Raw genomic sequence first — 15,955 nt, forward strand, 5'->3', positions numbered from 1 at the left:
AGACTCTCGCTCTCTCTTTCTTTTGCATGTGTGAGAAACTGAAAAGATCGCTTGATGGAGAGAGAACTCTGAAGCTCAGATGCTGAAATTAATGCAAGCGTCATGCGCTTCAGTCTATGTAGTAAACAAACGCGCACGTCTCTGTCATTCATTAATTCACACAGAGATGCGCAGAACACGGATTCATATTTCAAGCAACATTTGCGGCTTAACATTTACTGGTCCATATGGAGATTTGATTTGATTAATTTATGCTAACTTTGACAAATTATATGACTGTCCATATTAAAATGTAAGTTTCATTTTTATGACTAGATTTTGAGATTCCGTCCTCATTTTCTGCTTCGCGGAAATCATAACGCTGAACCGGGTTTGAACGGGACCTCGGTACTACCGGTACTTAAAGAAACCTGGTACCGTCACATTTACATTTTTTTAGTACCGACTTGGTACCAAAGTACCGGGTCTTTTGACAACACTAGTATAGATATTAATATTCGAAGCACAATGTGATTACCATTCTTGTTAAGTTTAAGTGCACGCTTGGACTCTGTCACTTTAAGCATGTCCTGTTGTGTAATGGCCATTTCCACTGCATGGTACAACTTGGCCTGGCTCAGTACGGTATGGCGCGTCTCGCCTTGGTTTGCGTTTCAACTACAGTTTAGTACCGCTTAAGAGTGGGCGGGATTATTCACGTGTCATTATAGTTGCGCCGCCTCTACTGCCACGGCTCCCAAAAAAAAAACGTTTTCATTCCAGGTCGCCCCGTCAAGCTCTCGCTGGATCCGCTACTCTGCTATCAAAGAGAGGAATGTCTGTACTTCCACAACAGACAAAGAAATGTTTTGGTTTTTAAAAAAAGGTGCACATGTATAAAAAAAAGAGTTCGAACCTTCACTGTGTGAAATCTGGTTTAAATCTTGCCGTTCTTTTATGTTTGTGTCGCAAGTTCAGTGACGCAGGTAGTGATGATTCTCTCCGGCCAGTCCGTGATCAGCAGAGTTAACACGTCACATTTTGATAATGGTACGTTTCACTTGGAACCTCAACCAAAGTAGTACTAAAAAAGAACCCGGTACTGTACCCAGTGGAAAACCCCCCAAAAGGGAACTGTACTGAGCTGTACCATGCAGTGGAAAAGCACCATAAGATTCATCTTTCACCTCCAAGACCTCAACTTCAGGACTCCTCTCTTCACCTTTAACCTGTGGCTCTGTTGCATCAGGCAAATAGCCTCAGATTGATAATGCTAGCTGGCATTTGGTTGCACTGTTCACCCACACAGACCTCAACTGTCTAATGACCTGAGAGATGTATTACACAAGCCTACAGGTGGTTAGATCAGAAATCCCCATGGCCCTCAGGGACCCCAAATGTGCAGTGGTGCAGAGAATGGGTTATGATAGATTTAGTGAATCTTGTTCATGTAGCATATGCCAAATATATATATTATTAGTTATTTTTATTTTATTTTACTGTGTTTCCAATGAGACTAGCTTTGTATTGTAATATACTGTTTATATTGCATTATTTACATTAGCTTACGAAAGAATCAATAGCTATACAGAAGCTATTGGTGTGATTAATATTTGGCCTTTAAGGAACATTTGTCTTCAGAGACTGCAGAGTTTTGTCTGGAAAATGGCATCAAAAGTTGCCAGAGAAGCGTTAAATAGGGAAAGGGTGTGTTTGATCAAATTTACCTCAGTCAATGGAATATCAAAGATCTGGATAAACTGTGCAGCATCTTTCATCTGCAACTAACTGCAGGAAATGAGCCTTTTCCTGTTCCTATTTGACCTCTCTGATAAGGTTCAAAAGTGTATTAATGTCACAGCGTAGAGGTTAGTGTCGGAGCAGACAGATTTAATCTGCATTGGTTTCCCTCTTTAAAGTTCTTTAATGTTTTTTTTAAGGGGTAAAATAACTCTTGCAAGCTTTAGGCCCAAAAAAAACTGCACATGGCAGAGCTCTGTTTCACAATCTCTCTCATTAAGCAAGAGACCAATGCAAACAATAGTAATCATTTATTTACATGGGATATCAACAGAGAGCTCCTCTTGACGCAGCAAACCCCCGCATATGATTGCTCTTGTGAAGTTAACACCGCTATCATGCAATTAGTATCTGACCATTAACACCCAGTGTTCAAAGACAATAGAACAAAAGATGGCTTTAGCAAAAAATGGGTCCTATCTTTATGGGAAACTAGTGGGGCGAATCTAAACTGTTGTTAGCTTTCTTAGCATACATTGTGTGGAAAGCAAATTCATACTGTCTTGCATAAATCACCTTAAAATGGAGAATTAGTAGTATCTGTAACATAACATAAAGCATCTCCATTTATTTATTATACATTTTTACATTATAGTGATTATAATGAGATTTTTATGTATTATGGTAACATGGAATAATGCATCAATGCATGAAAAGCTTAATTTTCATTTTAGCAAAATAGTTTTTTTCATTAAGTTTGATTTTGAAGTGAAATGCGTCCTGTTATCATCCTACATTTTTATTATATACCCTTAAAATTATATTTTTTCTATAACAGTTTTTTTTTTTGCATTACAGCAGTGAGGAAAATGTTTAATTGTCATGAAATTGTCACATTGCGCAAATGGTAGCAAAATAAAAAATCTCTATTTTAAAATGTGACATAATAATCCTACATTTTTATTGTATTTTATTATTATGACAATTTCAAAACACATTTGCTTCTAAGCAACTTTTATATTTTTGTTGGTTTTATCAATCATAAAGTTGTGGAACAACAAATACTACAATGATTGCAATACTTCACAATATAATTCTTTGTTTAATTACAGAAACAAGAACACTCATTTTGTTATAGTAATTAGAAAAAATAATTTCTTGTTTATTTTTTGTTTGATGTGAAACATGACCTAGATTCCCTCACCTTCTTCCCCAATGCTTCCACACTGTAAGGAAGTGATCTTGTGAGTGTCTGCTGGGGGAGGGACCGGCATCTAGTGTGTGATTGTTGTGTGCCGGGATGTGGAACCTGACTTTGGAGGAGATGGGAGGAGACATTGATGAAATCACAAAGCAAAAAGCTTAAAAACTACTCGCTATCATCCAGACCCTGAGCACATGTGGGGATTTTTAGCTTCTCTCTTAATTTTTGCCTCTTCTGTGGATGTTGACTGCTGAAGTTTAGAGTAGGACGTGCACTTCAGTTCTTGAGCGAGGTCAGAAAGGGCGTCCAGGCTGGATCATGGTGCGTTTTGGCCGTCTGTCTTCATGGCACAGTTGGGATCTGCTTCCCATGGATCCTGAAAGTCTGTCTGGCGAAGCGTCTTTCAAGAGTCCATCGCCAGCAAAGTGTCAGGTAAAGCAATGCTGCACCATTTATGAGTTACTTGCTCTCTTTTGAGCATGATGCATGTAGCCATATTTTGAGCATTCATGTTTCAATGAATGCTTAGTCAATTATTAAACTTCTTTGTAGCATCATTTTGTTTCCACACCACTGTATTTCTCATTGAGCAAATGTTTGTATTGAGTGGGAAGATGTTACGTGTTCATGTGTAATGGAAGCTGAATGTGCACGTAATGGAAAGCCACTAGCATCATTCCGCGAACTGATGACACAAGTTAGGCCCCTGTCAGACGATAAGGCCGTATCATGGTTTTGATCACTGATTAATCGTCTGTCCTTAAGCTTCAATGGCTCTTTGTTCTGCCTCTGCTAATCAAAGTGAATGGCATTGTGGGTGTCTTTGGCCCTGAGATTAGTCCTGTGTTGAAACTCAAGGTAAAGTTAGCCGATGAAATGTGACCTGGTCAGAATGGTGTTTGTTTAATGCGTTTTTGTGACTTTAGTGTTGGTCACTTGAGCTGTTCTTCCACTTCCCTTTGTTTGTTTCATCATTATTTAAAGCTTGATCAAAAGCTCTTCTTATCTTCACACTGCTTTGTTGGGTTCTTGAGCTGAACTATGTTGTCTAGAGAAGGTTTAAGTTAAAAAGCAGCCTCATGCATCACTTCCCAGTCAGTCTGTTGTTGAATGGCATCAGGGTATTGTATGGGAAATCTTAGGTGTATGTTGCGGTAAGCAGTAATATTTTAACTAGGTGGAGGAGGAACTGATTTGAGTGCTGGTAAACTCAACCGGTGGGGAAATGTTAACTTGAACACTTCAGCTGACTGAAAAACACATAACATGACTTAGGAGTTATTCATTGGAAATTTATTTATTTATTTCTGTGCATCAAATAAGGTTAATAAATATGATTTTATTTTATTTATATTTATTATTATTATTATTATTGTTGTTGTTGTTATTATATAATTTGTTGTTATTATGTTTTAATTTTTTATAGTCAACATTTTTTTTACTTTTTTTTTTTGTGTACATCAAAACAAGACCAAGACAAGTGTACATCAGGTCATGCATACATGCCCTCTAATGAGTTATTAACGTGCTAAACCTGCAGATCCAGGACTGGGACTCATTTTTGAAACCGCTGTATTGAGCTGTATTAACATCCACTTAGTCATTTCATTAAAGGTGATAAACATGTTTACTTTATTTAAAAGTTCACGCGTCAGTTGGGTTGGCCATACCTTGTTTAAATTCATAACAACGATGCAGAAATTCAAGACTTGTTTCAGCACATACGAAAGTCTGTGGTTCCCCAAAGTTTCATATTGTAGAGATCATTTCCGCGAAGTAAACAGGAATGGGATGCTTGGAAATCATTCATAGTACAGGAATGCCATTCTACTGTCACTTTTGATTTATCATTAATTTAGAGGATCATAAGAACCTTTATCTAATAATGATAAATCATTAAATGGTGTAAATGAATAAACTCGCAGTGACAGTTTTGCTATGTGAAATATGATTTCAAGCTGATGGTGAAAGAATGTACTTTTCCTAATTGCGTAACTTTTTTTTCTTTTTTTTTGTGCACCAGGTCTGAAGTAAATTTATTTTATAGGACATCTAAATAAAAAAAAATATTGGCTTTCTTTGAGGCACCAGGATGTGTTCCTGGGACCCTGCAAGCTGTCTTCTTCTCCCCTCCCTCTTTACATGTGACCCTATGGCTCTGTCTTTAGCAGCCACACCTCTCTTTCCTGTCTCGCACAATGGGACTGGAACCTCCTAGTTGCCATGACGTTTGGGCTGTCCTATCCAGAAATGCAGGCAGACAGGCTCAGTCGAACAGCTTTACCTCCCATTGCATGTTTAGAAGCACTGGGAAACTAGAAAGGACCTAGTAGGGAGCCCTGATGCGCTTCGTATTTTTATCTAGAGATTTTTGTCTCTAGAACTCTTAACACCCATCCAGGAGGTTTAAAGTATTAGTGTATCTCTTGGTGTTTTTGTGAGCATTTGAAGAGAGGAGGCTTTTAGTGATCATAGCAGCTGGCTCTAGCATGGGTCAGGCTCCGTGAACCCGGCTGAGAGATTAACATGGTCTACCTTTCATTTGACATGCCGCTTGCTTCCATGGTGAGTAGAACAGATGCTCTGGAAACCCTGTTTTGCTTCATAAATTTGCTGGTCATTCAGTCTATCCACAGAGGAGGAGAATCACCAGGTACAGCTGATCCTCATGAGTTTGAATAGATTTGCTTTTTTTTAGCTTTTGGATAAATGATTTACTTTACTGGTGCTGTGTAAAGTTTATCAAGATGTTGCTTGTAAGTTGAATTAAGTGTGTGTGTGTGTGGGGGGTCAAAATATTGATTTAACGATCTATGTAAATTATAGATGTGATTTGAGGCTTTCAACAGAATGTTAATTATAGATGCATAGATGTGTGGATTGCAACAGAAAGATTCCTTTTGATGTTACATTGTTTTACCCATTGATGTTTATACAGTACTTTTTTTTTGTTGGTTGTGCGTAATATAAACCAATGATAAAATCATAAAACAAACATAAAAATGGACAGAATTAATACACTTTTTTTTTCTTGATGGCAGTAACTTTTAATTTTGTGCCAAAAGTCAATTTTTGTCTTGAATTTACATCCCCAGTGCTGATAGTGTGGTTATAACCAGCAGTCAGACGTCCGTTGTCCATCCTCCTCAAAGTTAGGGACATTTCCTGACATCTGCGTCCTCATCCTTTCACCCCAGATTCCGCAAAAATCCCCTCATCAAAGCTCATCGTCTGCTTGTCTCTGCCTCTGTTCTTAATTTAGCAAGGGGGACATCGTGGCCAGTCCACCATTCGTTTATTTTTTCCATTGCAGGGATGATGAAGACTGGAGTAATGATGCTGAAAAATCTGCTTTACCATTAAAGAAATAAAATAAAATTTTAAAATATATTAAAATAAAATAAGTTTAAAAAAAAAATTTTTTGTATCAAATACATGCAGCACTGGTAAGCATATGAATCTTCTTTAAAAATCATTTTGAAAAGTCTTAGTAAAATATACTTTTTTTTTAAAATGCATTTAATTGTATAAAACACCTCCACAAGTCTCTGAAGTCTTCAAATCAAATACTTCTGTTATTGCAGCAGGTATCGGCTTCACCCGTGTTTGTTTAGGGAATTCCATTGTTTTGTCTTCAGACTTTTCCTGTTTTTTTGTGCATTCCCCAAAAATGTCGTAGTCATCTCTGGAATTTGCAGGAGTTTTAGTGGGTAACGGCACCGAGGGCAGTGGAATTCCCTATGCCCTGGCGAAGGGTCAACAAGCCCATCTGCATCCCTCTCAGAGAGAATTCTACTTCCTTAGATACTAAACAGCTGTTTGTTTAACTCGCTGCAGCTCGTCTAAATAGAAAGATGTTGCAATGCACTCTAGCAAAACAATTGCTTGTGAAACAATAGCAATCTTAATCTTTCGTTGCAGGGTTGCTGACCTCCTTGACTTTGGTATGATGTAAAGGGGGAAATATTAACATTCAGCAGGATCTTATTGTTTGGAAAAATCCATATGAATCATAATGCATTATTGTTTCTGTTTATGTCATCACTTTGTGGGAGCTCAAAGTTTTCCATGTGTCCAGCTAGGGTTGGGCGAAATGTCATTTTAAATGATAAAATGGTAATATGCATAAAATTGTTTGTGGTGAAGAGGTCTGATTTAGAGGCAAAGCAAAAACTCACAGAGTCAACTAATCCTAGTTTTAATTAATTATTTTTTTTTCACTGTGTTTTTATGTTCTCTTAAATGTATATTCCCCTGCAATTTACAATTGACTGTTTAAAAAATGTATATACTATGTATTTTTAAATACGAAAAAAGTGAACAGAAAAAAAATCTAATTTATGCATTTAGTAAGTTATAAATGTTTTTATCTAAATAAATATATTTACGTATTTAAGATATAAATAAAGCTGAAAATAATTGGAAATAAATTACTTTTTTTTTTAAACTAAACACAAAATATTTATATTTTTATATATTTAGGTAAATATTTCAGTTAATTATTTGTGTAGTTATTCATTTATTCATATAATTTAAAGGCATTAAAATATATTTACATATTAATATATTCAAATGTAATTAAACCTGAAAATAACTTTAGCTTATTTAAACCTGTTTAGCTATTTGGAAGAAAAAAAATTGTATGATGTGAAGTTAGAAATCTTTACTGTTCAGTTCTATTTCTAGGTCAGGTTTTAACTTTAAAAATATTGTGATTGCAAAAGTGAGCCAACCCTTTTTTCCAGTTGATCTTATTTTGTGATTGTGCTTCGTTATCTTTAGAGATGAATGCTGGTACATTTACTTTATTTACTTCTACCTGACTTATCTCTCTCAGTCTTTTTTTCGAAATCTCTTGTTTACCTCTCTCACACCCCCTAATTCTGTAGGGTAGTGTTACTAATAACGCTCTCTCTCGTATCTCTCTGTCTGTTGTCCTTGAAACACTTGATAATTACCTTCTCCCAAACCTCTGTTTTTCTGCATTTGTTAACATTTTGTCATTCCCACCCTCTTATGATTTCCATCTGTTCCTCCTCACAGGGTCAGGCCCGTCGGAGGAAGAACATGACCGAGTTTCTGGGTGATGCCAACATCCGATCACCAGACACTATGGCCATGCTTGGTGGGCCTTTACCAGGTGGGGCTCCAGGAGGTTCAGTGGCCACCGGACCCGATAACTGGAAGAACCGCGCCACCAGTCGGATCAGCGTATTCTTCGGCGCCGGATCTGGAAAGGTAAACCTTATCTCACTCATCTTGAAAACCTCAGGAAGTTCAAGGAAAGCAGCACATGATGGTGCAACTTTCCATGGTGTGATTTCCAGTAAAAAGATCTCATTTAAAGATGAGCCAAAGAAACTGAAACTCAAACTGGAGGCTGATGAAATTATCTGTGTCTATAGTAGGTTGCACCGTAATCTAGTTTCAAATAAACCTGGAATGGAATATTACGATTTATAAAAAAGGTTTTGATTATTATTGAATCAGATTTTGAGAAATGTAGCATTACTCTTGGTATCCAGTGGATGCTCTGCAGTGAATGGGTGCCGTCAGAATGAGAGTCCAAACAGATGATAAAAACATCACAAAAATCCATATTTTGTCCAATAATGGAGAAGTAATCTTGTGAAGTGAGAAGCCACGTGATTGAAACAAACAAATCCATAGAGATATTTTAAACTTAAAATTGTGGCTTCCAGTTGAAATATGAATCCTCTGTCCATAGTATTGCTTGTTTTCCCCAGTAAAATAAAATGGTCTCATCTGAATCAGGAGAGAAATATGCACAAATCAACCACCATTTATAAGCAAAAACTGTCTAAAGTAGCTCTAAACAAATGTTTTGGTGGATTTCTATGTGAGAGGACAAGAAGATGGGCATTTTCACTGGAGGAAACGCTATTATGAATTACAGACACATATTTTGGCGGAAAGTGACGGCGTAAATATAAAATGCCTTAATAATGGATTTGTTTCTTATACAAACACACAGCTTTTCACTTCACAAGATATTAATTGATGGACTGGAGTCGTGTGGATTATTGTGATGTTTTATAAGCTCCTCGTGCTGATGGCACCCATTCACTGCAAAGAATCCAATGCTGAGCAAGTGATGTAATGCTAAATTTCTCCAAATCTGTTCTAATTAAAAAAAAACTAATTTACATCTTTGATGGTGGAAGTGTACATTTTCATTTTTGGTTGAACTATTCTTTTAGTAGATGACTAAGCATTGCAAAAAACAAAATCACACATCCCATGAGCCTTAAAAAAAGCCGTTTACACAATATGCTTGACTACTAGAGATGGTAGCTGTCACTCACCTGTCATTTCACACTTCCATCCTTTTCACAATTAGCCATGAAACCCCCTAAGAAGACAGATGGGGGTGTTCTGGTGTCCCACTGGGACTCTTTTTCACAAAGGAAGGGTTAACCAGTGTCAAACCAGCATCTCCAGCAGCCAGTTCAGAGAGCCTGTAGTCCACCTGTGCCTGGCCTCTATTGTTTAGAAGCACTCAGTGCGTAATAATCGTTGTCATAAGTACACCGGCCATCGCATTACAAGCCAATAGCCCCAGCGGCACATGGGTCGTCAAAGAGGGTCACTGACATGAACAGATGGGGTTTAACTGTGAGGTTAAAGAGAAGGTGGTGTTTAGTGAAAGGGGTGTGTTGTAAGGTGTCTTAAACCCTGTCGGGGGTGTTTTGTTGGAAACCGACAGGCATTGCCTCACTTGTCTGCCAGTTTTTGTTGGTCTGCAGATGTGAATTGTGTTGTGATTTTGCTAAATTGCAAACTTTTATTAATGCTAGGGACTCTTTATAGTTGCTTATAGTTGGTTCCATCATTAACAACACAAACTACTATGGAATTTGTGAGATATTTTACCATTATAATGCTATGATTTTTGCACAATATCTTCTATTATGAATATGGTAATTATTTAGTACACTAGCATTCAACATTTTGCGGTTGGTGCTGTTTGTAAATGTTTTTGAAAGAAGTATCTTATGCTCACCAAGGCTGCATTTATTCAAAAGGAGAGAAAATTAACAGTAATATTGTGTTTTATATCTTAATAAATCTTTAATATGTTTTAAAATGGCATTTATCCCTGTGATGCAAAGCTGAATTTTTATTAGCCATTACTCCGGTCTTCAGTGTCACATGATCCTTCAGAAATCATTCTAATATGCTGATTTTATTTATGATTATTTTTGTGGATATAAACCACAGATTTTTAGGATTCTTTGATAAATAGAACAGCATTTATATGAAATCGAAATCTTTGGTAACATTATAAATGTGTTTACTTTTGATCAATTTAATGCATCCTTGCTGAATAGATGTATTAATCTCTTTAAAAAGAAGTTAACATTGTTTATATTGTATTATAGTATTACAATATTTTCTCATTTGGTTTTGTGTGTTAGGAGGTGGACCGCGTGGAGCTCCTTCAGACTAAGTTGCAGGCGTACACACAGTTCGGTCTGCCCAAGGTTCCTTTTCAGCTCGCCTTCCACCAGGATTCCTGGGAAGAGGAAGAGGAGGAGCCAAACCTGACACTCGAGGAGAGCTGGAGGGAACTGCTGGAAGACCCCGAGGTACCGATCTTCTGTCATGGGACAATACATAACCATTCCCATCCATTGATCATTAAATCTAACATGTGTTTATAACCAGTTACAATTATTGATTGCAATGGCCTCTGTTTTCACATAAACCAATTGCAATTTGCATTCCAGACTGCTAATATAAGATATTTATATGATTTGTAATATTTCACAAGCAATCTGACTTTTTTCTGCCTGTTTTAAGAGTCTAAGTAGACGTCAGTTTCAACAACAAGAAGCAATATGGGAACTGATCCAAACCGAGGCTTCGTACATCAAGAGACTCAGGGTCATCACTGATGTAAGTCGCTTTAGCTGTTTCAATTTCAGGAGATTCAGAAATGTATTGAAGTTTAAATCAACGTTCCTTGTCCTATTGTAAAACTTATTCATATATCCTGTGTATAATCCAATCAGTTCTAGATAATGAAATCAAGTCATTTCCCCCTAAAATTGTGTTTATGTGTTGTGTTTATCTAGTGAAACTGGATGCTGATTGTGTTGTTTGTGCAGCTGTTCCAGTGCGGCCTGCTGAATCTACAGGACAACGGTCTCCTGGTTGAGGTGGAGCCCCAGCGGCTCTTCAGCAACATCCATGACATTGTACGTCTGCACTCCACACTGTGGGTTCAAGTCATGCTTCCGGTGCTGGAGAAAGCACGAAGCACAAAGATCTTGATCGACCCCGCGGACCTGCAGCAGGGGTTCAGTACGGTGAGTTACACATGAAGGTGTTATTCAAACAGACCATGATTTTTGTCTTGTTTTCCTCGCATTCTTAAATGATGCTTTCAAATCTCACTTTAAATGAAAAGCTAGTTTGTTTCAGGTCTATTGTTACAAGTTTTTATTTTTTAAGCATTAAGTCAGTTTAAGATTTAAGAATGTTTAGATATTTGTAAAATACTGATTTAAATTTTTGCATTGTAGATAAACTTGACATTTATCATAAATATATATTTAATCATATAAAAAAGGCATTATTCAAAAAGCATCATGTTCTTTTTGAAAGTCATATTATTGTAAAACGTCTGATAAATGTCTTTAAATCAGCAGTTTCACAAACATTACAGTGCATATTGTCGGAAACATGTTCTGAATTGTGCTCAAACATTCACCCATGACCGAATGCTCTTGTCCACTTTGTCTATAGATACATATACATATAGATATACATACACATATGACATATTGGTTAGATAAGTATGTGGAATAGAATAATTACAGGCTGGTCTGTATTATTTTCTGGTCGAGTGGTTAAAAATGTCTCGTTTGTGTGTATAGTTTGCATCCAGGTTCCAGCCGTATGTCCGCTACTGTATGGAGGAAGAGAGCTGTATGGAGTACATGCGCTCGCTGCTGAGAGACAATGAAATCTTCAAGATCTACGTCACGGTGAGGAGTTTGAGACCAAACAAACAGACCATATATTAAACCAAAGTAGAACAAAATGGCAAAATAAAGCAATCATCGAATCTTATGTCATTGCAGTGGGCAGAAACAAATAAACAGTGTAACCGTCTGAAGCTATCGGACATGATAGCCAAACCGCACCAGAGACTCACCAAGTACCCTCTGCTCCTGAAGACCATCCTGAAGAAAACCGACGAGCAGACCTCCAGAGATGCTCTAAACAACATGGTTAGACATTTCACAGTCACTAACTTACCAAGGCTCAGTTAGCCTTTGTGTGTGTGTGTGTGTGTTAGACCATCGAATGTGCTAAATGTTTGTAAATGTGTTCAGGTGGTGTGTGTGGAGAGCTTCATTAACAGCGTGAACTCTCAGATGCGCCAGAAACAGGAGAAGGAGAAACTGGCCACCTTTTCGGCTCGAGTGGAGTCGTACGAGGCCGTGGAGGGAGCCAGCGAGGAGGTGGAGAAGGTAACAACTGTGCACAGTACAAATAATTCATTATCTAGCCTCTAAATAAAATAAAAAAAGATGTATCACTACAGTACAATATTATGGATTTCATTTCTTTTTGCTGTATGTTTACAGGCTCTAAAGGAGTTCAACGGAATTGACCTGACCACACCGATGATTGACACTTCACCAGAAGCAATCAGGCAACTGCACCTGGAGGGGGCGCTCCGCATGAAAGAGGGCAAAGACGGCAGGGTCAGTTCAGATTCAGTCATTATCTTCAGTTTCTCCAAATTTCAGATGCATTTGGAAACATTTGCAATGTAGGTTTTTTTATTATTATTATTATTGTAAGCAGTAAATCTGTTCTTAAAATGAAATTCCAAACCTGTATTATTTTCATTCTGCTGTGGAATCTAAACAGTTTAGTTTCCCATTGACTTACATTGTATGGACAACAAATGGAAAGGAAGATAATTAGAACCAACATTTCTTTTGGGGTTACCAACGTTCTCTGAATTATTTTATTTTTTTGTTGAGCAGTAAATAATTGGATACAGGTTTTAAATTGACGACATTTTCATTTTTGGGTGAACTGTCCCTTTAAGTTTCCTGAAAGTTTTAAAGGGATAGTTCACCCAAAAATGAAAATGATGTCATTAATAACTTACCCTCATGTTGTTCCAAACCAGTAAGACCTCCATTTATCTTCGGAACACAGTTTAAGATATTTTAGATTTAGTCCTAGAGCTCTCAGTCCCTCCATTGAAGCTGTGTGTACGGTATACTGTCCATGTCCAGAAAGGTAAGAAAAACATCATCAAAGTAGTCCATGTGACATCAGAGGGTCAGTTAGAATTTTTTGAAGCTTTGAAAATACATTTTGGTCCAAAAATAGCAAAAACTACGACTTTATTCAGCATTTTCTTCTCTTCCGTGTCTGTTGTAAGACAGTTCAAAACAAAGCAGTTTAGTGATATCCGGTTTGCGAACAAATTCATGTACTTAAACAGTACACTGACTGAACTGCTGTGAAGAGAGAGATGAACACCGAGCCGAGCCAGATAATGACTCGCTCACGAGTCAAGAGCCGGTTGCATCGGTTTTCGGATCACCAGTAGTTCTTTCTGACAGTTCGATTCAATAAACCGGTTGAAGAAAACGGTTCACCGGTTCTTTTGCGCTCGACGTAATGGCGTCATTGGCGTTGACTGCAAGCCTTCGGTTTACCTGGGCTCATAACATTAGTACAGAATCAGTTCAGAATCAATCACCAAAAGAATCAGTTCGGTTCAGACGCTCTGTGTGTCATTCTGCTTCACGCTGAATCACACATGCGCACAATCATCAGCTCCTCGGATCTCGAATAGGACGCGTCCGCCAGAAACGGTTCTTGACTCGTGAACGAGTCATTGTATGGCTCGGCTCGGTGTTCATCTTCAGTTCTCTCTTCACAGCAGTTCAGTCAGTGTACTGTTTGAGTAAATGAATTACTCTGGGATATTGGTTTGTTTGAACTCAGAGGAAGTGTCAGCTACATTAAAAAAGTTAACAGCTTAAGTCATTTGTGGATTCATGCGTATTGGAGACGCAAATAGTTTCAAAATGATTCAGTTCGATTTGGTGAACCATTTCAAAAAGATCCGGTTACATCGAATGATTCGTTCGCGAACCGGATATCACAAACTGTTCTGTTTTGAACTCTCTCACAACAGACACAGAAGAGAAGACAATGCTGAATAAAGTCGTAGTTTTTGCTATTTTTGGACCAAAATGTATTTTCGATGCTTCAAAATATTCTAACTGACCCTCTGATGTCACATGGACTACTTTGATGATGTTTTTCTTACCTTTCTAGACATGGACAGTATACTGTACAGACCAGTGGTCGCGGTGGTATTGCAGGTGGGCCGCCAATTACTATTAAAATAAGTAATAATATTGTTCATATATGTAAAAATGTCATAACATAATAACATAATTTCATATATATAATCAAATAACAAAAAATAATATTAAACTGCAACTATGCTTCCACTATTCAAGCTCACTGATTGGTTTAAGAATAAACTGCCAATTTATCTTTGATATTTTTGCAGCATATGCTACAGAACAACAGCAGTTGTACCAAGCAGTGCCAGCCCAAGTTATTTTCTGTCCATTGCCAGTTCATTCAATAAAGACAGTTAACAATCTAGCTTCTGAGTACTAAGCTATTAACCCAACAATAGCGGGGTCAGTTAATTATTTTTTTGCAGTGGGCCACGCAAACATATGTGTTTGGTTGTGTGGGCCGCGAGTTGATAAAGGTTGGGAACCACTGGTACACACAGCTTCAATGGAGGGACTGAGAGCTCTCGGACTAAATCTAAAATATCTTAAACTGTGTTTCAAAAATAAACAGAGGTCTTACGGGTTTGGAAGAACATGAGGGTAAGTTATTAATGACATAATTTTGCAAATTGGGCGAACTAACCCTTTAATATTGCTTGTAATTGAGTATTTTAGTTTGTTTTACAAGTATCTGTCTTTTTCTGAGTAGATGGATGTTTACTGCTTCCTTTTCACTGATCTGCTGCTGATCACTAAACCAGTGAAGCGTTTGGAGAAGGTGAAAGTGATCCGACAGCCTCTCCTCCTGCAGAATGTGGTGTGCAGAGAACTCAAAGACACAGGTGAGACTGAGCCCACTTCCATCTACTGCATACAATTAATATGACAAAGGAGCAGAAACAAGCAGCTTAGGATCTCAAGAGAACGTAATGTGAAGTTTTAGATTTAAAAGTAGTATGTTTCTGATTGTTGTTTTTTATTTTTTCCTGTCTTAGGCTCATTTGTCCTCATCTACCTCAATGAGTTCAAGAACGCAGTGGCTGCTTACTCGTTCCAGGCCAACAGCGCCACCCAGGGGAAAAGTTGGACTGATTCTATTTGCAATGTCCAGGTAAAATCATACTTGTCTGTTACCAATAATGACTGTTTGACATTTCTTATATAAGAAATCATTTAAAGTGTTCGCTCAGTAATGTAGTTTGCTGATTTAGCTATTTTGTACATGCATTGTAGAATCAGCTGCAGCGGTTGCGGTCAGAGGAAGCTCGCCGACAGAAGGCTTGTCTGAAGAAAAGACTAGTGGAAAATCAGGAGGAAGATGAGGACAGCTGTAACTCCATACCTAGTTCTCCTCAATTTATACATAAAAATCAGAGCAATAGGTATTTTATTTTATTTAGTTTTGTTGCAAAAAATACATGTTTTACTTAATAATTTGATTAATTATTTAATATTTTAATAAATATTTAATATTTATTTAGGTTGACTTAAATTTTTAAATAATATATACATGTTGTTAAAAATGTTTTTATTCTTAAAATGTATTTTATTTTAATAAATACATTATTTTATTTTATTAATGAATAATTTAAGAATATTTTGTATTTAAATTATTTTAGTATTTTAATGTAATTAATAAAAAATAATTATAAGATGAATAACTGCTCTCATATATGGTGAAAGTTTTTATATAATATAATGTATAAAAACACGA

General features: G+C 37.1%; 1 protein-coding gene across 11 annotated transcripts in view; it reads left to right on the forward strand.

The window, feature by feature from the left end:
• The window catches only part of LOC132129683 (pleckstrin homology domain-containing family G member 5-like), a 74,477-nt gene that overhangs the window by 55,070 nt on the left and 3,452 nt on the right, over positions 1–15,955 (forward strand). For all 11 annotated transcript variants that reach the window (XM_059541337.1, XM_059541339.1, XM_059541338.1 and 8 more), the window contains 11 exons: positions 7,967–8,161; positions 10,363–10,533; positions 10,748–10,843; positions 11,056–11,256; positions 11,827–11,937; positions 12,034–12,183; positions 12,289–12,426; positions 12,544–12,663; positions 14,951–15,083; positions 15,237–15,352; positions 15,475–15,623. In XM_059541337.1, the coding sequence (XP_059397320.1) occupies positions 7,967–8,161; positions 10,363–10,533; positions 10,748–10,843; positions 11,056–11,256; positions 11,827–11,937; positions 12,034–12,183; positions 12,289–12,426; positions 12,544–12,663; positions 14,951–15,083; positions 15,237–15,352; positions 15,475–15,623 (1,580 nt within the window). The remainder of the gene's footprint in view (positions 1–7,966; positions 8,162–10,362; positions 10,534–10,747; positions 10,844–11,055; positions 11,257–11,826; positions 11,938–12,033; positions 12,184–12,288; positions 12,427–12,543; positions 12,664–14,950; positions 15,084–15,236; positions 15,353–15,474; positions 15,624–15,955) is intronic.

This window comes from Carassius carassius, chromosome 46, assembly GCF_963082965.1.
Source record: "Carassius carassius chromosome 46, fCarCar2.1, whole genome shotgun sequence".
NCBI classification, from domain to species: Eukaryota; Metazoa; Chordata; class Actinopteri; order Cypriniformes; family Cyprinidae; genus Carassius; species Carassius carassius.